This window comes from Physeter macrocephalus, chromosome 16 (assembly GCF_002837175.3).
Source record: "Physeter macrocephalus isolate SW-GA chromosome 16, ASM283717v5, whole genome shotgun sequence".
NCBI lineage: Eukaryota > Metazoa > Chordata > Mammalia > Artiodactyla > Physeteridae > Physeter > Physeter macrocephalus.
Genome location: NC_041229.1, coordinates 102,116,115 through 102,137,080, shown reverse-complemented (window position 1 = coordinate 102,137,080; position 20,966 = coordinate 102,116,115). Strand labels below are relative to the sequence as shown.

Sequence of the window (20,966 nt, the reverse complement as noted above, 5' to 3'; positions counted from 1 at the left end):
GAGCTGAGTCCTGATCATATGTTTGCATCCTGATCAGGTCTTGCCTGAAGCTACCCCTGGATTGTGTAGTTCAAAAAGCCTAAAAATCCTGTTCTGCTGAAGCAAGTTTAGGTTGGGTTTTCTATTACTTACAACCAGGAGAATCCTAAATGATACATGGCAGAGGTGTCAGATACACACCCAAGATAACTGTTTGACCCTCATGTCAAAAGCCAAGGACAAAGGGTACCATCTTACCCAGAAGGGTCTGCCCTGTCCCTCCTCTTTGAGGTCTCAGGCCCTGTTGGCTGGAAGGTAGCCCCTTCCAGGATCTCTGCCCATGCACACCCCCAACACATACACACACACGTGCCACATACAGCACTGGGTAGACTTTTATTTTAAAGTCAAAGGCACAGCCTGGATGGGCTGAGGCAGTGACTGTGGATGCCCACCCCAGACCCCCAAGGTGCCACCCCCAGCTAGGGGCAGCTGTGCCAAAGGGGAGGGGAGGGGTGAGAAGGGGGCCTCCCCTTTTAGGGGGTCGCCTGCCTCCTTCCTTAGCCTCAATAGGGGGAAGCAGGTGACATGAAGTGAGGCAGAAATGCTTCAGGGGGTCCCCCAGGGCCTCTCACTGAGCACCCCCGACACAGGTCTTTGGTGGACGTAATTGCACACAGTCCATAAAGTGACAGCTTGAGGGGTGCCCCCTCCCAAGAGCAGGACCTCAGGGGAGGACAGGGGAGAGGTCCCAGTTTCTCCCTGTGGCAACTCAGTGCTTAGAAATGGAGGAGGAGCCCTTCCCTGCCGGGGCAGCCCCCTGGGGGAGAACTGCCTTCCACCGGATGAGGCAGCATCTAGGCAGAGGGCCCCCCACTCCACTCCCCAGCAGGCCCCCTCCCTCCCTGCATCTCTAACTCTATCTGGTAAGACATTAAAAAAAATTCTCTGCTTATAAAAATACTTCTGCTCTGTCTGGGGGTGGGGGGAGGGGGAGGGGAGAGAAGGGTAACAATCCCTGGGGATGGGGCGGAGCGATGCAGGAGGCCTGGGGGCAGTGAGCCAGCCTCCTAGAACACAGCCCCGACCGGGGAGGGGGTCACAGTGACGGGGGCTAGGAGGGGGGCAGGGGACCGTTGGCTCGTCGGGGGGCTCCCTTGGCGGCGGGTGCCCGGCCCGGGACGGCGGGCACGGGGGAGACGCGGCGGGATGTGGCGGCGCTCCGCAGTTTCTGTTTCCGCCGCTTGGCCAGCGGCGCGTTTTCCACGCTCTTCAAGAAGAAACCCTCGCGTTTGCCCCGATTGAACGCCTGGCGGAAAGGAGGCGGTAAGTCCCACAGGCCCGGCCTCGACTTCCAAATCCTAGCTTTGGCCCCCGTCCCAGGCCTTCCTTCCCGTACCACTAGGTCAGGGCCAACAGGTCTTTGGCCTCCAGCCTCTCAAACGGTCAGGGTCCCGACAGGCTGAACTCAACCTTTCAGGACTCTGCGGAGTCGCCCCCCGCAGGCTCCGCCTCTCCAGCCTCGGTCCCCCACCCCCCGCAGGCCCCGCCCCTCACCAGAAAGGTGGCGTTGAGCCCGGAGCGCACAGCTGGCCCCGAGGACTCCAGCACGTCCGGCGTCCGTAGCGGAGGCGAGGAGCGCGCGCTGCCGTCCTGCAGCCACGAGCTGCCCCGCAGTCCCTCGAGCTTCAGCCGTTTGGTGGGGTCCACAGTCAGGAGCCCTGGAGGCAGGGCGGGGGAAGTGTTGGGGGGCTGTGTGTAGAGGCTGCGCCCCAGAGACATCCTAGCCGCCCCACTCTCCTCCCCACAAGTCCCCCACCAGGACACCTGCCCCAGTAGCAACCCCTGTCCCATCATGACCCCATGACCTCCCCCTCCCCAACCATGATCTGTGACCTCCGGCCTCGCACCTCGGACCAGCTCCTTGGCTTCCTCAGACACGCCTTGCCAGGCCTCCCCGTCAAGGGAGAAGCGCCCCTCTCGGATCTTGCACATTATCTCCGCCGCCTGGCTCTGCCCGCCCTGGCCTGAGGCCCCCTGGAAGGGGACCTGGCCTGACAGCATCATGTACTGGGGGATGAAAAGTGAGACCAGTCCAGACTAGGGGGCCAGTGGAGACCAGGAGACTTGAGCCACTGACTTAAGCCACTGCAGGACCATTCACCCTCTCCAAGAGGCTAACTCCTGAGGCCCATGGGTTATGAACTCTGACTTCCAACTCCTAAAACTAGGATGCCCGGACCCCAGCACCAAAGAGACCTCGCCTCTGTATTAGGACGACTTCTGACCCCAGCCTCAGACCAAACCCTGCCACCCCAACAAGAGAACTCCTGTCCCCAAGCTCGGAGGACCCTGACCTCTCCTCGGAGACCCCGTCCCATACCAGAATGACGCCGAGGCTCCAGAGGTCGCAGGACTCGTCGTAGCCCTGCTGCGCCAGCAGCTCGGGGGCCGCGTACTGCAGCGTAAAGCAGGGTGTCTGCATGGGCCCCGCTGGGCTCTGCGGGCGCAGATGCGCGAACCCGAAGTCGATGATCTTCACCGGGGCTCCGGGCGTATCATCGGCGTACAGGATGTTCTGTGAGGGCGGCGAGGCGGCCGTCAGAGACTGGCCCTCCGCGCCGAAGCCCTCCCAGTCCGCTGAGGCCCCGCGCCCACCTCGGGCTTTAGGTCGCGGTGCACCACCCCCGCCTCCTCGTGCATGAAGCTCACGGCCGACACGAGGCTGCGCAGGATCTGGCTCGCCTCGGACTCGCTGAAGTGCCGCTTCTTGCGGATGTGCTCCAGCAGCTCCCCACCCTGCAGTAGCTCCAGTACCAGGTACGTATGCAGCTGCGGGCAGCGGACGGCGCGACGGGCCAAGGTCACCACCTGGGTTACTGTCACCACCTACCCACCGGCAGCCAGATCCTGCCCCGCGGTCAACATCAAGCTCCGCCCCCGGCTTCAGGCCCCGTCCGTGTTCGAACCCTGACCTCAAGACCACCCCAAGAACCACCTTAGGACTCGCTTCAGTTTCTACCCCCTACTTTTTCCAGGCCCCCGTCCCTTTGGCCACCTTAAAACCCGCCGCCCTAAATCCTCCCCCTGCCCCGTTCCCTTGGCCATCCTCAGCTCCGCCTTCCGGTCCTCAGGCCCTACTCCCCTGAAATCCCACTTCCCTGACCTCCAGGTCCTCAGGCCCCGCCCACGGCGCTCTCAGGCCCCGCCTCCTGTCCTCTTCCCCGCCTCCTCCCCGCCCCCCACGGGCAGGCTCTAGCGTCCCTGAGCTCCGCCCTAGCCCAGGAAGGCGTCACCTGGTCCTGGTGCACTTCGTGCAGCTTCACCACGTTGGGGTGCGACTGGCACAGCCGCAGGGCGGCCACTTCGCGCTGCGTGTTTGCCTCCAGCCTGGCGGCAGGGCAGGCGGGGTCAGGACAGCTGACCTCCGGCCCCCGTCCTCCCCGAATCCGCCCAGCAGAACCCCGCCCACCCCGGGCCCGCCCACCTGCGGCTGAGGATTTTGACCGCGAACTCTTGGCCGTTCTGTAGCTGGCGGCAGCGGCGACACACGGAGAAGCTACCCTGGCCCAACGCGGGTTCCCGCAGGTCCAGTTCGTACTGCTGGAAGAAGGGCGAGTCCTGGGGGCGAAGGGGACGAGTCAGAGGTCCTACCGGGAGCCTTGCGGCCGTGCCACGCCCCAGTTCAGAGAGGCTACGGACCTCACCGAAGCCACAGCGTGCGCCTGCTGAAGCCAGATCTGGAGTCCCCCAAGCCCAGATGCCCCCAAGCCCACTTCTCCCCACCCTGCCCCAACCCACCTGCATCATGGCGCTCCTGGCCAACGCTGCCCGGCCAGGCCGGTCTCCAGCAGTAGTCGCTTCCAGCACATCGGTCATCACCGCGTTGTTGTGGTCAAACAGGATGGACGGTGCCACGAAGGAGTATCCCTGGCGGAGGAGGGGTGTTGTCAGGGGTGGATGGGGGTGCAGATGGAGTCCCTGAAGGCCCAGACCCAGCGGGAAGGAGGGCAGGGGCAGAGGAAAGACCCTGGAGTAGGGGATGTTGCTTTTGCATCCTGGTGCACACAGGATGTGTGGACATTTTATTCCACCTTGTTCTATGATCTCTTGGGACCATGTCTGTTCCCCCACCAGTCTGTGACTCTACCTTTCTCATCACAGTGATCCCCCCAAGTGCCAAGGGCATCATCTGGCACAGTGTAGTGGCCCAGCATATGATAGGCTGAATACATGAAAGAACTATGGCCTGGCATCACACATACTTAACTTAGGAGAATTCAACTCTACCCGCTTAGGACAAAAAGTCTTTATTCCTTCTTTTCAAATCAAACTTTGGCCTCCTCTGCAAGGGGGGGCTACTGAGGAAACGTAAAGAGAAACCAAAGTTAATTCTTTGCCTTTCCTAACAATCCACATCCTGGCAATTCAAGGGACTCTCAAGGGTAATTTTAACAATGTGTTGTTTTCTCCTAAAAATGCAGCGCCACTGTGCACTAGAATGCAAGCTCCACATGGGAGGTATTATCGTCTGTCAAGTTTATTGTTACTTCCCCAGTGCCCAGGTCAGTGCCTGGCACATTGAAGGCACTCAGTACATACTTTTGAATCATTAGATGAAAGAATGAAAGTAACCACTGATTCACGAGAAAACTTGCTCATTAGGACTGTGAGATCGAGGCTGGATCGCAGTAGATAGAGGGATATTCAAGCACAGAGCTGTCCCTTGTGAGAGCTTCATAGAGGGGAAGTGATCCATCCATACTTGATATTGGCCTATTCTTATTTAATATTTATGGACCATGTCCTACAGGCCAGGCCCCCAAGCTGGACTCAGGGACACAGAAATTACAAGCTGGACTCAGGGACACAGAAATTAAACACATAGTCCCTGCCCTCTGGGAGCTTCAGACCAGGTGAGGCAGTCTCAGTCAGCGTCGGGATAAAACCTGACAAACTGTTTCGAAGGAGATTTTGTCTGTAGCAGGCTGGTGCACAAGGAAAGGGTGACCCAGGGCCAGAGGAGCAGGGAAGACCTCACATGCGGACAGCACCGGACAACAAGGCTTGAATTTTGCCAGGTGAGCAACTATTCCCTCCAGGTTGAGGGAACCACATATGCAAAGGTACAGAGGTGTGTTCTGGAACCTCTGAGCAGTTCAGAGGCACTAGAGCACTGAGTGGAATAACAGAGTGCTGAGGCCAGGGCGCTGAGCAGAGAGCACATCATGCAAGGCCTTGCATGCCGAGCAAAGGAGTTGGGACTTGTCCAACAGGCCTAAGCTTCTAAACCTGGGTGGAGGGGGCCTATGCCCCCAGGAATGTGATATGGTATGCCAGAGGGACATGCAAAGCCACAGTATAAACAAGGCATCTCTTCCTAAGTGTCCCCTTAAGCAAGTGAATAATTTAAAACAGTATTTTTACATAACAATAAAGAGAGATGATGGAGAGGAAGGGAAATTAACATGAAATTTCAAGATAAACCCGGAAATTCAAAGGCATGTCCTACCAAGGTGGTCTCTATGACTGACAACTGTAGCTTCCGCAGGAGTAGAGAGATCTAGAGGAGATGCTGACTCCTGATCAGGACACAGGGCCTATGCAGTGCCCACAGGTCAGCCAGCAGCATCCTGCCTCCCCCGCATCTGTGGTTCTATGAACGCTCACTCACCTGGAAGATGCGAGGATCCCCAGGTGGGGGGCTTCCAGGGGGTGAGTAGACAGGCTCCAGCCGGGTAAATTCCTCTGCAAAGTTGCCCACATCCAGTTCTGAGCGGATCTGGGGTCGGAATGGGGCTGGAATCTTCCTGGAAGCCAGAGCAGCCCAATCCAGACCCTGGAGAAAAGGAATGAGAGATAGGGGGTCAAAGGGCAGGAAGTGGAAACCCCTGTCCACTCAGGCCACCCTGACCAGGCAGCTCCTCAGTGAGGCAAAGGTCTCACTGGCATTTGTGTGGGAAGCTGTTCTTCCTGCTTCCCCAGCTTCTGTTTCCCTTCCTCTGATAACAGAATCCCTATTTCTCTTGGAGAACCACCCCTCCACCACACTCAGCCAATTCTGGGGCTTTTAATAGAATTGATGTGCAAAAGAAAACAAATCTCTTTCTCCTACTGGACTTAAATCTGGGAGTATATGGGCCTGGAACTGCTGGGGACCCCCTCAATGTCTAATGATGAAGTACCTGTGCAGAAAAGCAGAACCAAGAGACAAAGAAAGAAATTCCTAATAACATAGATTCAGCACCTGGATGCAGCCTTGCCTGAAGTCGGACCACTTTTCCTTGGACTTTTCATTCATGGGAGCTAAAACATTCCTTTTATGTTTAAACTAGTATGGCGGAGCCTGTTCGTTGCCTGCCCAACATCCATTCTCCTGATCTTCCTTAGTACTATAGCCCCAATTTTATTTCAGGAACCAATGTACACAAAAAATAGTATTTTATAAACTTCCTTGCAGCTAGCAGCGACCAATTACTTGTAAGCAAAAATTACGAGGTAGGAATCCAGGGAAAGAGCCTGAAGAGGAGGGTGAACAGTTGGTAAGGTGCCCTTTTTGCCCTTCCACTCCTTCTTCTTCGTGCTTCCCACCTGGAGAGCAACCTAGATAGCAAGAGCTCCAGCAATCATCTTGTACCACGAGGCAACCTTGGGGACAGAGGCTACGTGCTAAGAATAGAGGAGCATTTAAAAAGAAAAAAAAAAAAATTGAACTTGGCTTCATGAAGACACCACAGCAGCCCCAGCCCGCCAACTTCTGGATTTCTTTTATGTGAGAAAATAAATAAATAAATAGACGTCTATCTTGTTTAGACCACTATTCATTCCTATCTCTGTTCTTAGCAGCCAGACTCTATTCCACAGATATCACCATCTTGAGTTGGACTTTTTGTCACTTGCGGCCTAGAGGCCTGGCCTGGGCTTGAAGGCCCCAGTTCTGGCACCAGGGACCTAAGCATTGCTATCACCAAAGAGGCTGTCACAAGAGAAGGGGGAATAAGGGCACCATCAGGCCTCGAAAACCTTGGGGCGCCTCTCCAGTGTGACTCCTGGTCCACCTACTCCCAGCACCTAGGGCCTGGCACGTGCTCAGGGTGGGCTGAGGAATTCACTTAAGGAAACTGACACTGTTCAGCCACTTCGCCCACAAAGGGACATCTTCACTGCAGAGGCTTAGACTCCTGTCTGAGAAAGCTTCTCTGAGGGCCCTTCCAAGCAGTACTTGCTGGGAAGATTCAAGGAGATGGCACTCATAGCAAGGGTAACTGGATGCCTGGCCCACTATAAGTGCCCATAAGTGAATGCTTTTGTTTCTACATCAGACAAGGCAAATTTAATACCCACATGTAAACAGAACGTAACAGTTAAGAGCATGGCCTTAAAGCCACCCAGATGCGGGTTTAAATCGGAGCTCCATCACTTAGCTCAGTGATCTTGGGCAAATTACTTAACCTCTCTGAGCCTCAGTTTCCTCATCTGTAAAGATGAAGATAATCAGGAAGGTTCTGAGGCTTACATGAAATAATGCAAGCAATGGGCCAAGACACAGGTGTTCACTGTTACAGGGCCCTGCTAGGCAATGATGCTGGCCAGGCATAGTGCCCAAGCCAGTGAGGTCTCACAAGGGCAGAATTCACGCTGCACTGCACCTTAAACTGTGTGTGCTTTTAACAAGTGAACAAAACCCACGTGGTTGATTCAGACATGTCCATCTGAAGAACAGGCACACAGCCTGTACAGGTACAAAGACCAAAACCCTGAGTGGATGCGAGAGTCATAAGATTTGGGCTGACGGCAGACCTGGGGTCTGTTCCCAGCTCTACACTTTTACTGTGTGATCTTGGGCAAGTCACCTTGCTCCTCTGAACCTGTCCAATGAAAAGACCGATGAATTCATTCTCAAGTCCCTGCCAGCCCTACCAGGCAATGAACCTAGAATGCTTTCCCGCAAGAACACATCTTCCAAGTTTCGATAGAGACGGCTGAGAAGACAAGCCTGCTTTCTTTATCTGAGAGGTTTTCCAAATCAAGTGAAACTGGCCAGCCTCAGACCATCCCTCCAGTGTCCCCCAACCCAGAGCAGTAGCCTGGCCCCGGTGTGTGTGCAGACAGGTATGGGGGCGAGCCAGGAGCCTCACCTGGAAGAAGGGGTGGTTCTTAACTTCCTGCGCCCCCTGGTGTCCTGCACCCAGCCGCTTCTTGGGGTCCTTGCAAAGTAGCCGCTGCAGTAGATCCTGTGCCACTGGCCCGATCCGGGGGGGGAAGGGAGGGGAGCACTTCAGGATCCGTCTGGGAGGATTGGTGGGGGGGCGTCAGGGGCAGCAAGCCCCCCCTCCAGCCCTGCCCAGGCCCCTCGGCCACCCTCTGCTTCCAACCCTGCTCACCGAGACACCTCTGCCTGCGTGTTCCTCTCGCCCTCCAGGGTGAAGGGCGAAGCCCCTGTCAGCAGCTCGAAGAGCAGGATGCCTAGGCTCCACCAGTCCACAGCCTGCGGGGCAGAGCCAGGGTGAGGGCCTGCGGCCACCCCTACCTCACCACACCCACCCCTCCGCTCCCCTGCCAACCCACCTTGCCGTGGCCCGACTTGCTGCGGATAATCTCAGGGGCCATGTACTCGATGGTGCCACAGAAGGAGAAGGTCCGCTCTTTCTGCGGGGGCAAGAGGACCCGCCCAAGGCTCAGAGTAAGACTCGCTGGACTCGTGAGGGTCGGAGCGGTGGGAACTCCCGAAGGCAGGGCCTGGATCTACTCCCTCTGCACCCCCAGGAAACGCAGAGCCAGGCATGGAGCAGGAGCCGGGAAGGGAAGGCCTGCGTATGGGGCTGCAGGCGGCCGAGACGGCCCTTCACTCACCTCCTCTGTCAGGAACTCCTTGCTAAGCCCAAAGTCCGTGAGGACGATGTGGCCCTCGGAGTCCAGGAGCACGTTCTCCAGCTTCAGATCTCGGTAGATGATGCCCAGCTGACAGGAGCAAGAAGGCACTGAGGATCCCTGAGGATGCCTCCCCCGACACCCTCTGCTCCTGAGGCTCCTGTCCCTGCACCTGGTCCCTGGGGAAGGGGATCTCCAATGCTGGTGGGGGGCCGGGTGGGACTGGGCCGTCGGATAGGAAAAGCCATTTAAGATGTAAAGGCAAGGAAGAGGACACCATGGAGAGGCCGCAGGGGAGCAGGCCCCAAGTTCCCAGGGAGAGGAGCCCCATCTCAAGACGGCTTTGGGAGCCAAGGCATGAGGTCTCCGTTTGCAGAAGTTCTGTGAACGTGGCCCCAGGAAGCAGCCTCAAGTTCCCTGTGAGAGGAAAGCCCCTTCGAAGAGACCCCAGGGGAGGAGACCCCACCAGGCAGCGCCGAGGCCTTCCTTCCAGGAGGCCTAAGGGAAGCAGCTCCCGTCCCCACCGAGGCCACCAGCCCTCAGAAAGCCCAAGGCCGCTACGTTCACAGGCCCCTTCTGAGGCCCAGGCCCAGTCCCCACGGCCAGAGCCAGGTGGCCAGGTCCTCACCCACCTTGTGCAGGTGTTCCAGGGCCAGCACGATCTCGCCCCCGTACACGCGCACCTCAGCCTCCTTGAAGTACTGGCGCTGGTAGAGGTGGGTGAACATTTCGCCGCCGTTCACATAGTCTGGGGGCGGTGGGGGGGGGGGGTGAAAGTTGCGAAGTAGCCCCCTTGGGTGGCCCCCCCGCCTCCATGGCCCCCAGGGTTGGAAGGTGTCTGCCCTCACCCAGGATGAGGTGTAGCTTGGCGTCCGTCTGGAAGGCGTAGTGCAGCGTGACCAGGAAGGGTGCCTGGCGCACCAGCTCCAGCACGGAGCGCTCGGTGCGCGTGTGCTCCTGCGTCTTGGCTCGCTGCACCAGCGCCGCCTTGCGCAGCACCTTCATGGCATACAGCTTCCCCGCGTCGTGCCCGCCCGCCTTCCGCACCAGGAACACCTTCCCGTAGGCTGTGGGAGCAGCGAGTGGGCGGAGGGTAGGCCGTGAACAGGAGGATGGTGCAGACTGGTGAGGGTGGGCACGCTGCCAAGCCAGGAGGGTGTGCAAGTCGGGGGAAGGAGCTGGGGTGAGAGGCAGGTGGGCAAAAACTGGCAGAGCCTTCTAAGGAAAAGGTGTGCACACCCCCAGGCGGGTGCTCAGCAAAACCAGGGAGGGGATATGCAAACCAGGCTGGGGGGGGCACACAACTCCGGGAGGCCTGCAGCAGGGGTGGGGGTGGGGTGGAGGGCGGGTCATGTGCAAACCTGTGGAAGATGAGACAGATGCAAGAGGATGCAAAGCCAAGGAAGGGAGGCAGAGGTGCATGCAGACGGGGGAGGGACGGTCAAACCCGAGGAGGGGAGTTTGCAAAGTGGGGGAGAGGGCTCTCATATCTCGCAAGGGGAGGAGCTGTGAAATCACACAGGAGAGCTGCAAGCCCCCAAGAGTGCTGGGAGGACCTTCCAGGAAGGAGCAACGTCAACGTGGAGCAGCCCTGGGAGTCGGCATGCAATCCATGGCAGGGCAGGGCAAAGCAGGAAAGGCAGGGAGAGGCTGGGGGGCACTGCCAGTGGCCTGGCCCAACCCAGGTGGGTGTGCAAGCGGGAGGCCCGGGGCACCATGCCTGGGACACCTGCCGGTAGATAGTGCTCCTCACCTCCCGTGCCCAGCACCTTGAGCAGCTGGAAGTTCTCCACGCCCACCTTCTCCTCGTGCCCGGTCAGGTTGGCTGCGGGCACAGGGGGCAAATGAACCCAGCCAGTGCATGAACCCTCCCAACCGGCCTGGTTAGCCATCACCCGGCCTGCACCCCGGGCCACCGCTGCCCCACCTTCGGTGATCTGCAGCTCCACCGCACAGCCCTCGTCCTCGTCCTCGTCCCCCATGGCCGGCGGGTCGCTGGGGCCCGCGAGGCTCAGCTCCGGGCGGCGCCGGTTACATGGCGGCTCCGGCCGGGGCGGGAGCTTCCTGGTGCCGCCTCCGGGGCTGAGGCGGGCGCCGGCGCCGCCTCCCGGCTCCCCGCCCCGAGCGGCCTGAGTCAGGCGCTGGAACGTGACAGCGCCGGGCTACGGGCGGGCGGCAGGGCGGGGCGGTCCCATCTCCCGCAGGCGCAGGGGGCTGGTGCTAGGGCCGCGCGCTCTGGGCCCCAGGCGACCATCCTGGGGGCCTGGGAGGACCCCTTAGGAGCCATGCCTGGGGTCCGTGGATAACCTGGAGCCTCTGTGGGGCGGACACTCCCAAGCCAGGTGTTGGCCCCAGGGCGGTAAGTCCACATCAGGCTGTGCCCCCAGGGGGGTGGGGGGTCCCACTCAGGTACTTCAGAGCCGCCTTCCCCTCCAGGGTGCCAGCCCGAAGGGCAGCCAAGCAGCTCTGTCCAATTTTTAGCCACCAGCGAAAGTGAGGGATTTCACAAAAATCACAACCCACTTGCCTCGTTTCTGATCACTCCTTGACCTCAGCAAATAGGGGAGGGGATCTGTCGGTTCCCTTGACAGATGAGCAGCCTGAAGCCACACGGCCACCCTTGTCCAGCTACTGCCAGCACAGCCCCAGCCCTGCACCTCTCACTCAGCGCGGCTCTCGCTCTCGGTGCTGGGCAGGCTAAGAGGGTCCCAGAAGCCGCCCGGCCCAGCCCAGCTCCCTGGCTATACCCCCGGCAGCCAGCGAGACCCTCTCCCCTGTAGACTTGCCTTTGCAGGGGAGGCCTGGGGCCACGGTCACCCTGGGGACCAAGCCCTGTCTCTGGGCTCCCCTTACCTACAAGGGGCACCTAGAGGGAGCCCAACCCGAACCCCAGCAGGGAGGGGCAGCCGATTTTCTGACCGACTCTCTCTAAAGCAAGCGGACCTATAAAAGCACCTCAGCCCCCAGCCACCCTTCACAGCCCACCCAGTGCGCACACCCCGATGTGGCTCTGCCCCTTGTGGTTCCCCAAGCCTGGCACAGAGTAGACCTCGAAAAGGGGTGTCAGAGCCACATAGGGGTGGCCTGCTCTCCCCATCAGGCCCAGAGCCTTGTCCCCCTCCCTGACAACTGACAGGGGCCACCAACAGGGTGGGGCAGCCATCAAAGCCCCCCGGCCCTGAGGCCTGTAGGAGGGGCTTCCAGCTGCTCAGCCCCACTGGAGGCCAGGGGGGGCCACTCCCATGCCACCAACCTCAGAAACTCAGACTGAGAGGAGGAAGGCAGAGCGGTGGGTTATCCCCAAGGGGAGGGCTGTGGAAACCCTGTGAGTCAGGCTGCAGCAGGTCACCCTGGGGAGGCTGGCCTGGCCACCCCTCCCAGCTCTTCCCACCCCCAGATTCACGTTGCCTCATCTCGGCCGGGCAGCCCCACCCTACTCTGGGCGGCCCCAGGTGCCTTGACTCACGTCCTGCTGCCCAGGCTAATGGTCCCCTTCCCGGGCGTCAGTCGTCCTAGAGGCCCTGGTCGGAGACCCCGGTGTCCTTCCCACCTCGTGTGTCCCTCCACAACAGCCCCCGACACCAGGCGACACCCCAAGGGCGGTAAATTCCCTGGGGAGGGGCTCAGCCCCAAAGGCATGGAGGAGAGAGGACGAGGAGGCAGGAAGGAATAAAAGGAGAGAAGAGGGTACAGGGGGCGGGCGCAGGCCCTCTGGGTACTTCTCCTGCCCCACACTCGGGAGCCCAGACCCCACCTTTCAAGCAAAGGCTGAGCCCAGACTCACACCCCACCCACTCTGCTGGCTACCCAGACCCTCCGCCCCCTCCCCCCACCACTGCGACATCCAGGCCAGCCCAGCGGGCCCCTCCCCGGAAGAAGGCCCTTTGCTGCCCCATGAAGGGCAAGGAGGCCCACGGCCACAGGCCTCTGCCAGCAGAAAGGGATTCCAGGCCACATGTGTCCCTGGCGCCTAGTGGCTCCTAGATGCGGCCGGTAGACACAGAGCACAGATTCAGGTGGTTGCATCCCAGCTTTATTCTCGTGTCCCTCGCATCCCAGCTGAGGCTCAGAGATGGGCCCGGGCCACAGTCCCCAGGAAATGGTCCTTGGCTTGCCATCTGGTCCGGGCAGGGGGCTCTCTTGCCCACTCCTGCCTGCCTCCTTCAGCTGGGGGGTTTCCCAGAGACCACCTCCTCAGCAAGGGCCGCATGGCGGAGCCCCAGGCAGGAGCTGTTTGCGGGGGCCGGCCATCGCCCCTGGCCACAAAGCCATCCCGGCTCCATCTCGGGGCCCCAGCGCAGGCTGTGGAGGATCTGGGGACCCAGGCCTCCTTGTCCAAGGATTCGCCACAAGTGCCCTGCCTCCCCAAATTCTTGGGCTGCCTGGGGCCCCCGGTGAGACTCCAGGGTCGAGAAGACTCCACTCCCAAGCTCCCCATCCACGCAGTGTCACTGGCTGAGGGAAGGGGCGAGAGCCCGTTTCTCCGATTCCTGCACCTCGACGCCTGGAGGGAAAAGCTCGGCTCAGGCTCGCTCCCTCGGGGGACTCCCGGCTGCCCTGCCAGGCCTGAAACATGCCAGGCCTTCGCTTCGGCTGTTCCCTCTGCCTGGAAAGCCATTCCCCAGGTATGTGGACAGGACATACTCTCACCTCCAAGCCTTTGCTTCTGCTTCACCTCCTCCTGGAGACCTGCGTGAGCGCCCTAATTAAAAACCGCCACCTGCCCACCCAGTGCCCCTGATCTCACTCACCCTGCTCTCCTCTTTTCCCAGAACACTGTCACCTCCTAATATCCTAGGGCTGAGCTGCCCGGTATAGGACTGGGCACGTGAGACGTGGCCGGTCTGAGCTGCAATGTGCTTGGGTGTAAAATGCCACTGGACTTCAGACTTAGCGTGAAAAAAATAATATAAAATACCTCATTAATGACCTTTACACTGACTACACAATTGAAATGATAATAGTTTAGACATACTGAGTTAAACAAAATATGTTATTAAAATTAATTGTACATGTCTCTTTCTACTTCTCCTGATGAGGCTACTTAAAAATTTTAAATTACACGTGGAGCTCGCATCAGGTTTCTATTGGATGAGCTGTTGTAGATAATTATTACTTTTATGCATATTATTTGCTGTCTCCCACCTCCCCACACCAGAATGTTCCCTGCTGTATCCCCAGCTAGCACATCACCTGGCACGTCGTAAAGGTTCATTGTCAAATGAGTGAATGGGTGACTGAGGCCTGCCAGGGGCCCCAGGCAGGGCAATTACCCACCCTGCCTCCCAGGCCCCCACTCACCCTCTCTGTTGGCGTCTGCTTCGCGCTCCGCCAGGGTCTCGACAGAGCCGTCCCATCCCACGCCAGGTCCTGGGGGGGGCACAAGGCAGCCACCGGGCCATGAGGACCAGCGCAGGGGCAACAGGGCTTGTGGGGAGACATAGGAGACAGGAAGGAAGCCCCCTCCCCCATGGAGCTGGTGGGTCCACAGGGAACTGGGGGGCTAATGGGAGGGGGGGCCCTTTCCCTCACCTTTGCCATGGGAGCTGGGTGCCCCCAGCGGGCCTGGGCGCCGCTGTCGGAACCTCTGCCGTGGGGTGTCCCCGGGGCTGAATGACTCAGAGCTTCGCCCCACAGGAAACCTTGAGCTGAGTTTCCGCCGCTGCCCACCCGCCAGGGTCTCATCCCGCAGGCACAAGGAGCTCTGGGCCCGGCGCATGGGTGCCGGTGAGGGGGACCCTGCAAGAGGCACAGGCAGGGAGGGTATCGGAGCAGTGCCGGGAGGGGGCTGGGCAGAGTGGAGGGGCCAGCAGGGAGAAGCTGCACAGGGGCCACAGGGGACAGGCGGCTGCAGAGGTGAGGGCAGGAAGGGGCGCAGGGTTGGGTGGGTGATGGTGGCGACAGGAGGCTGGACCCTGTGCTGGTTCTGACACTAACTCACTGTGTGACCTTGGGCAAGGTGCTTCCCCTCCCTGGGCCTCAGTTTCCTCATCTGCTGACTGGGATAAATGACTTCTCACTAAGGTCCCCTGCTGCTCCGAGGTCCTAGGTACCGCTGTGGTTGGGTAGGATGGCGTGGGTGGCAGCGCAGGCAGAAGGGAGGTGCCAGCCAGGAGGGACACGGCAGGGATGCAGGGCGAAGAGCTACTGGAACCATCTGGGGGAGTGGGGAGAGGTTGCAGCAGGAAAGGCCAGCGGGGAGCACGTGTGCAAGCCACACAGGAGGACCAGAGGCGTTGGCAAGCCCTGGGGGCAGGGGGTAGGGGACGTGGGGTAGGGACCATCTTGGTCACCTGACCCCCAGACCCACCTGTCCCATCTGCCTCCCTGCCCTCGGAGAGCTCCGTCTCTGGGGGGCCCCCCAGGCTCTCGGTGCTGCCAACCCCATCGGCCCCCAGGCGCGGCCCCCCATGGGGGCCCCCCTCCCGCCGGGGCCGCATCAGCCTCTTCACCTTGTCTGCCAGCCAGCTGCCCTTCCTGGGGGCAAGAGGGCACAAGAGGGGGTAAGGCCAGGGAGGAAGGAGGGACAAGAGGGCCATGTCCGGGATGGCAAAGTCCAGGCAAACCCTCACTGGGGCCTGGACCTGGGCTGGGCCAGGGCTCGAAGGGCAGGGCAGGGCAGGGCAGGGCAGGGGCTAGGTAGGGAAGATCCCAGGCCCACCAGGATGGAGGGGCCGCTCACTTGGTCCGGGGCAGGGGCCCAGGCTCCAGCACACGGTACTGGTCCATGATCTTCTCCACCAGTTTCTGCTTCTCCCGGCGCAGGGCATTGAGCTGGTCCCTGGGAGGATGGGGAGGGAGGAGGTGGGCTTGAGGCCTGGGCAGGAACACGGGGTACGCCCTGCTACAACCCTGCCCGTTAAAGACAGCCTGACATACCCCAGGATGGGCTGATAAATCCCCGCTGCCCCGAGCCCCCGGGGGTCAGCCTCCCCCTTTTCCCAGGCCCTCCCAGGGAGCCTCCCCATAAACAACCCAAGGGGCAGCCACGCCGGCCCCCGCGGGCCCTCACAGGTACTCGCGCTGCTCGCGGTGCAGGTGGTCCCGGCTCTCCAGGCTGCGCTCCAGGAGCTCCCGGTTCTCCCGGCTCAGAGCCTGCACCTCGGCCAGCAGCTGCCGGTTCTCCTCTTCCTGGGCGCTCCGGAGCTCCGTCAACAGCTGTCAGGGGCAGGCGGCAGGACGAGCGGGGGTGCTTAATAGGGCCCAGGGCCGCCGGCTTCCACTCTCTCCACGCTCTTGCCAGCCCCCAACGCCCCTCCAAGCCACCCATCCTCCCCAGCCACCACCCACCCCTCACCGCACCTCACACTGTGTGGCCAGCCGGCAGGCGCTCAGGTCCAGTTGCTGGTTGGACTCTCGCAGTCGCAGGCTCTGCGCCTCCAGCTGTGCCCGCTCCAGCTCCAGCCTCGCCAGCCGGCCCCGCAGCTCCCCGCGTTCCCCCTGCAGCTCACCGCGCTCCTGGGACACCTCCGCCAGCAGCATCTGAGCTCTGCGGAGGCAAGGAGAGCTGCTCTCCAAGGGGACTTGCCCCACCCCACCCCCCAGGCCCCTCGTGAGGGCCAGAGGAGCCTTGATGGGGAGAGGAGGCAAAGCAGGAACCCAAGGGGAAAGCGACCAACTCGCCACCAACCCACTTCACAGATGGGAACGCTGAGAACTGGCCCGAGGGGCGAGGGGCTGTGCCAGGGCTGGTACCTGTCATGCTCACTCTGCAGCCTCCGGAGCTCCTCCTCCAGGCCCCGCTGCCGATGCCCGTCCTGCATCAGGCGTTCGCGCTCCGCCAGCAGGGCCGCCTCCTGCGCCTCCACATGGGCCCTCTGGGCCTGCAGCTGCTCGTGCCTGCAATGAACAAGGAGCTAAGAGGGCTGCAGGGACCGAGGCCAGGGCGCGTAGGTAGCTGGACCGTCTGGACCCGTAAGCCCGTCGTCTCCTAAGCAAAAGCCCCGGGGCAAAGCCACAGGGCAGAACGCTGTGCCAGGCGCCCACCACTCCCGAACACCGATGAGCCCCAGCGTGAGCCCGCCCTGGAAGTGTAGAGAGCCCAGCCACACAAGAGGGCACAGCAATGGAGGTGGGTCCGCTGGTAGCACTGCTGCCTTGGTGGCCTCAGACCCACCCAGGGAATCTGCTCTGGGCAGGTACGGGGTGCCCAGGAGAGGAGCTGGGAGTTCGGAGGAGCCTCACCGGCCCTGCAGCTCCCGGTGGGCCAGCTCCAGTGCCCGCATGTTGGCCTTGAGGTCGCGGTGCCGGGCCAGCAGTCCCTCTAGCTCAGCCTCCTGCCGCCGCTGCAGCTGTGCCAGGGCCTCGTGATCCCGAAGCAGGGCCTGCTGCTGCCCACGAGTCTCCTCCTGGGAGCGCCGCGCCGCCTGCACCTCTTCCTCCAGCACCCCCAGCTTCCTGTGCAGCTCCTGGCCCTGCAGCTCCAGTACAGACTTCTCAGCCTAGGCCAGAGGAGGGAGCAGGGCCTGCTGGGTGACGTCCCAGGCCGGAAAGGGGGTAAGGGACGGGGGCAAAAGGCAGAGGGCAGGGCAGAGGAAAGGAGAGAGCGCTCTAGGGATCCGAAGGCAGAGGCAGCCGTGGAGGGGCGGGCAAGTGGCACAAGGCAGGGATGGCACAGATGGGGCTGGGGTCGGGGCAGGGAAAGCAGGAGGGACTAGTGGCTGGCTGTGGAGGACAGGGCTGGAGACGGGGTGAAATGGGCACTGACGTGGGGGCTAGAGGCAGGCAGAGGGGGTACGGACAGGGGAAGTGGCAGGGTCAGGGGGAAGGGGCAGGAAGCGGGCAGCGACGGGGCAGGGGACAGGTACGCGGGCCATCACCCACCTGCAGGGAGCTGCTGTGCTCCTGTGCCCGCTGACTCTGCAGCAGCAGCTCCTGGGCGCGCCCCTGCAGGCTTCCCAGCTGCCCCTCCAGGTGCTGCAGCTGCCCCTGCAGAGCCGCCTTCTCGGCGGCCAGCGTTGCATTCTGCCCGGCAGGGAGGGGGTTAGCCGGTGCCAGGCCTCTGGGGCACACCCCCCAGCCCCGTGCCCACCGCGGCGACACTCACACTGCGCTCCACCTCAATGAGCCGCGCGCTCTGGGCCTCCGTGACCCTCGGCTCAGCCTGCTCCTCAGGCCCCTGTCCCCCAGCAGCCTGGCGCAGCTGCAAGGAGAGGCGGAGTGGCAGTGGCCTGGGGACAGCGCAGCGGACCCCTACCCCCTTTGGCAGTCCTCCCCCGTCACACTTCCCGCCACTGCCCAGAACCCCGCAGCCCTGCCCTCCTTGCTCCGCCACTCTCCACCCTGCCCTCTGCGCCTTCTCTCGGTTCTGCAGCTGAGCCCGGCCTCTGCCCGAGCTGTTGCTTCTGCACATCCTACCCCTCCTCTGGGCCCCCGTTTCAACACTGCTTTCTCCAGAAAACCTCCCCCGATCAATCCCACACCTGCCAGCTAAGCAGTCTGCTGGGGGCCCACTGGCGGTGGTCGCCTGTGCTCTTGCCTCTGTCCCAGGTGGACAGTGGGCTCCCTGAGGGCGGTGGCAACCTGGTATGGGGCCGCACCGGAGTGGCGCTGAGCCCGCGTGCAACAGGGCTATCAGAAACGGTTCCCGACTTAGGACAATAGTCACTGAGCTCAGGAAGTGGTGGAGCCCACGAACGAGGGACACAGCAGTTGCCTCAGAGTAAAGCCGCCAGGCTCTGCCCATTTGAGGAATGGGGGAGACGAGGCCCAGGCAGAGCCGCCTGGCTCCCAGCATAGTGCTCCATCCTACAGGCCCCAAATCGGGGCACAAGGCGAGCAACTGGCCAAGGCTGAGGGGCAAGACCGAGGGGGCGATACGAGTGCACGCAGCCCTGGCTGTCTGTGTGCAGGATGGAGGGAGGAGTGGGCTGAGGCCCCGGCAAGCAGGGCAGTGGCCTCACCTGGAACAGCTCCTCCTCCAGCTGCAGGGCCCTCTTTTTGAGTGCCAGCAGCGCCTCCTCCTTGCTGGTGGCCGCCACCTGCAGCTCAGCTTCCAGCCGCTGCTCCAGGCCCTGGTACCTGCCAGGAGAAGTCTTGGCACCCAGCCCTCCCCAAGTCCTTGCCTGCCCCTCTCTGCCCCTCGGGCAACACCCCACCTTTGGTGCTGGAACTCCTGTTCCCGCAGAAATTCTTGGTGCTCCAGAGCCGCCCGTTCCAGCTCACTCTGCAGATGCTCCAGCCGGGCCCCCAGCTCCTGGCCCCGCACCGTGGCCTTCTCTAGCTCCTGAGGGCAGGCAGAGAAGCCTCAGGGCCCGAAGGGCGGACCACCACCCTCACCCAGGCCCGAGAGTCAGGAGACCCGGCCTTCTGCCCTTGCTTTGTCACCCTGGGCAAACATCTTTAACCCTTTGGGGCTCTACTCCCCCATCTGTAAAATGGGAACAAGGCCTGGTCGCCTTGTAGAGTGGGTATGAGAGAGCTGGGGATCCTAAGGCTGCCAGGGTGGGAGGGGGGCCCCTGGGTCAGGAGTCAGAGACACTCGCTGGGCAAACGTCTTCACCTCTCTGAGCCCACGGTTCCTCACGTGCCCAGTGACAGCTGGATTCACCCTACGTTCTGAGGCCGCACCGGCCATGGGAGGGAAAGAGGGGCTCGGAGGAGGCGGGTCTGGAGAGTACCCTCAGCCACAGGAGGGTGGCCACAGAGGGCAGGAACCCGGTGAAGGCCAGGCCTAACCACAGTGGGAGCTGGGAGGGGGAGGGCCAGGATGCCGCTGGCCAGGCAGCCTGCGGCGGTTGGGCCATACCACTGCGGAAGTAGATAGGAGACCCACTCTGGCCTGTGGGCCCCCCCCGCGAGGTAGGTCAAACCATTCTGAGGTACAGGGGGTGGGGGCCCTGGCAGGATGAAACCCTGGGGAAGGCCCGACCGTGACAGCCGCCCGCCAAATCCTGCCCTTGGAAATGGGGTCTACCAACCCTTAATCTGATCCTCCTGGCTTAGCAACCCCACCCGGACCACGGCCCAGGGTCACTGCGCTTCTAGACACCCTTGGCCACGGCCCCTCATTGAAAAACTAAGAGTCCCATGAGTCCCTGCTGCCTGCAGCCAGCAGCCACAAGAGCCCCAGGGCAGAGAACAGGAAGGCCTGCCCCCCGGGCCAGACCCCTGCCCTGCCCCCTGCAGGCTCTGGCCACAGCCTTCAATGCCCCATCCACCGTGCCTCCTGCCCTCCCCCTCGCCGGGAGGCCCACCTGGACAACCCCCTTGGCCCCTGGTTCCCTGACCTCCCTCCCCTGGCCAGCCAGCCCGGCCTGTACCACACCCAGTTATCACCAGGAACTGCTCCACCAGGAAATCTCACAGAATTCCCCTTTGTCCTCTGCCTCTTCCACCCTCTTGGTCCTCAGAGCCGGCTCCTCCAGCCGGCCAGCCCTACCCCTCCCTTCACTGCCCACCTGCTGGCACTCCCTCTCTACGGATGAAGCCCATACTGAGTGCCAGGTACTGCCCCAAGCTCTCTACGTTCATTACCTTACAGGATCCTGTGACACAGGTATTGTTTTTATTCTGGTTTCAGGTAAAGAAACTGAGACTCCGAGAGGTTAAGTAACTGGCCCCAAGCCACACAGCTGAGTAGCGGATCTGAGGTATAATCCAGATCCACCTGACAGCATCTCTCAATCACCTCCTACAAAGTGGACCCCAGAGACAAGCTCTTGGCCTTACCCTCTCACCCACACCTCCAATTCTCACACTCCCCAGGCCAAGCCAACAGCCTGTTCCTCACTCCTCTCCATCAGGAGGCATCTCGGAGCAAATAGCTTCCCCTCTCCGGCTCTCAGTGCCCTCCTCTGCGCAACAGGGATGAAACTGGAAACTGCTCAGCCAGAACATCTGATTCCTCGTCTGCAGCACACCTTCCCCTCAGCACTGTGCTCCACTGGCCTGAACACCCATCCCATCGCCTTGTGGTCTCCTCTGCTTCCCCTGAGGGGCCTCCAGACCCGCAGACCTGACCACTCTGCTCACTTTAAACCCTCCAGTGACTCCTCATTACCCTCGTGAAAACAGCTGCAGCTCCTTCCTTTGCTCATAAGGAAGACGAAGCCCTGCCCTATAGGAAACCTGCTTAATGAGGTCTTAATCTCACCTCCCTCCACTCCCCGCCTCAC

At 61.4% G+C, this 20,966-nt stretch overlaps 2 protein-coding genes across 3 annotated transcripts; both read right to left on the bottom strand.

Moving 5' to 3' along the window:
• Window positions 1-354: 354 nt before the first annotated feature.
• On the bottom strand, window positions 355-10,909 carry RPS6KA4 (ribosomal protein S6 kinase A4). Of its 2 annotated transcripts, XM_007102607.4 has the most exons (17): window positions 10,778-10,909; window positions 10,604-10,675; window positions 9,699-9,917; window positions 9,483-9,598; window positions 8,833-8,940; window positions 8,548-8,628; window positions 8,364-8,467; window positions 8,118-8,268; window positions 5,654-5,818; window positions 3,781-3,909; window positions 3,467-3,600; window positions 3,276-3,369; window positions 2,638-2,811; window positions 2,363-2,557; window positions 1,890-2,049; window positions 1,537-1,700; window positions 355-1,288 (listed from the first exon to the last, which is right to left on the bottom strand). In XM_007102607.4, the coding sequence occupies exons 1-17, from the start codon at window positions 10,830-10,832 to the stop codon at window positions 1,094-1,096; spliced, it is 2,316 nt and encodes a 771-aa protein (XP_007102669.1). In that variant the 5' UTR covers window positions 10,833-10,909; the 3' UTR covers window positions 355-1,093. The 2 variants fall into 2 exon arrangements, with proteins under 2 accessions (XP_007102669.1, XP_054934644.1); XM_055078669.1 differs by lacking the exon at window positions 2,638-2,811 and having other exon boundaries at window positions 367-1,288.
• Window positions 10,910-13,203: 2,294 nt separating this feature from the next.
• On the bottom strand, window positions 13,204-20,322 carry LOC114487956 (coiled-coil domain-containing protein 88B-like). Its single transcript, XM_055091383.1, has 15 exons — window positions 20,250-20,322; window positions 19,470-19,522; window positions 18,948-19,075; window positions 18,753-18,870; window positions 17,897-17,992; window positions 17,674-17,814; window positions 17,035-17,291; window positions 16,546-16,689; window positions 16,153-16,339; window positions 15,863-16,008; window positions 15,533-15,631; window positions 15,161-15,327; window positions 14,383-14,589; window positions 14,152-14,220; window positions 13,204-13,354 (listed from the first exon to the last, which is right to left on the bottom strand). Exons 1-15 carry the CDS (start codon window positions 20,320-20,322, stop codon window positions 13,299-13,301), a joined length of 1,941 nt encoding a protein of 646 aa, XP_054947358.1. The 3' UTR covers window positions 13,204-13,298.
• Window positions 20,323-20,966: the final 644 nt, after the last annotated feature.

Excerpts from the sequence above, each read along its gene's own strand:
- LOC114487956 (XM_055091383.1), bottom strand. The coding sequence starts at position 20,322 with ATGAACGTAGAGAGCTTGGGGCAGTACCTGGCACTCAGTATGGGCTTC. Across the intron at positions 19,076-19,469 it reads CCACCCTCCTGTGGCTGAGG|GAGCTAGAGAAGGCCACGGT; the intron begins GTACTCTCCAGA and ends GCCTGCCCTCAG. Across the intron at positions 18,871-18,947 it reads CAGGAGTTCCAGCACCAAAG|GTACCAGGGCCTGGAGCAGC; the intron begins GTGGGGTGTTGC and ends TTCTCCTGGCAG.
- RPS6KA4 (XM_007102607.4), bottom strand. The coding sequence starts at position 10,832 with ATGGGGGACGAGGACGAGGACGAGGGCTGTGCGGTGGAGCTGCAGATC. Across the intron at positions 8,629-8,832 it reads AGGAGTTCCTGACAGAGGAG|AAAGAGCGGACCTTCTCCTT; the intron begins GTGAGTGAAGGG and ends TTGCCCCCGCAG. Across the intron at positions 2,558-2,637 it reads ACCGCGACCTAAAGCCCGAG|AACATCCTGTACGCCGATGA; the intron begins GTGGGCGCGGGG and ends CCGCCCTCACAG.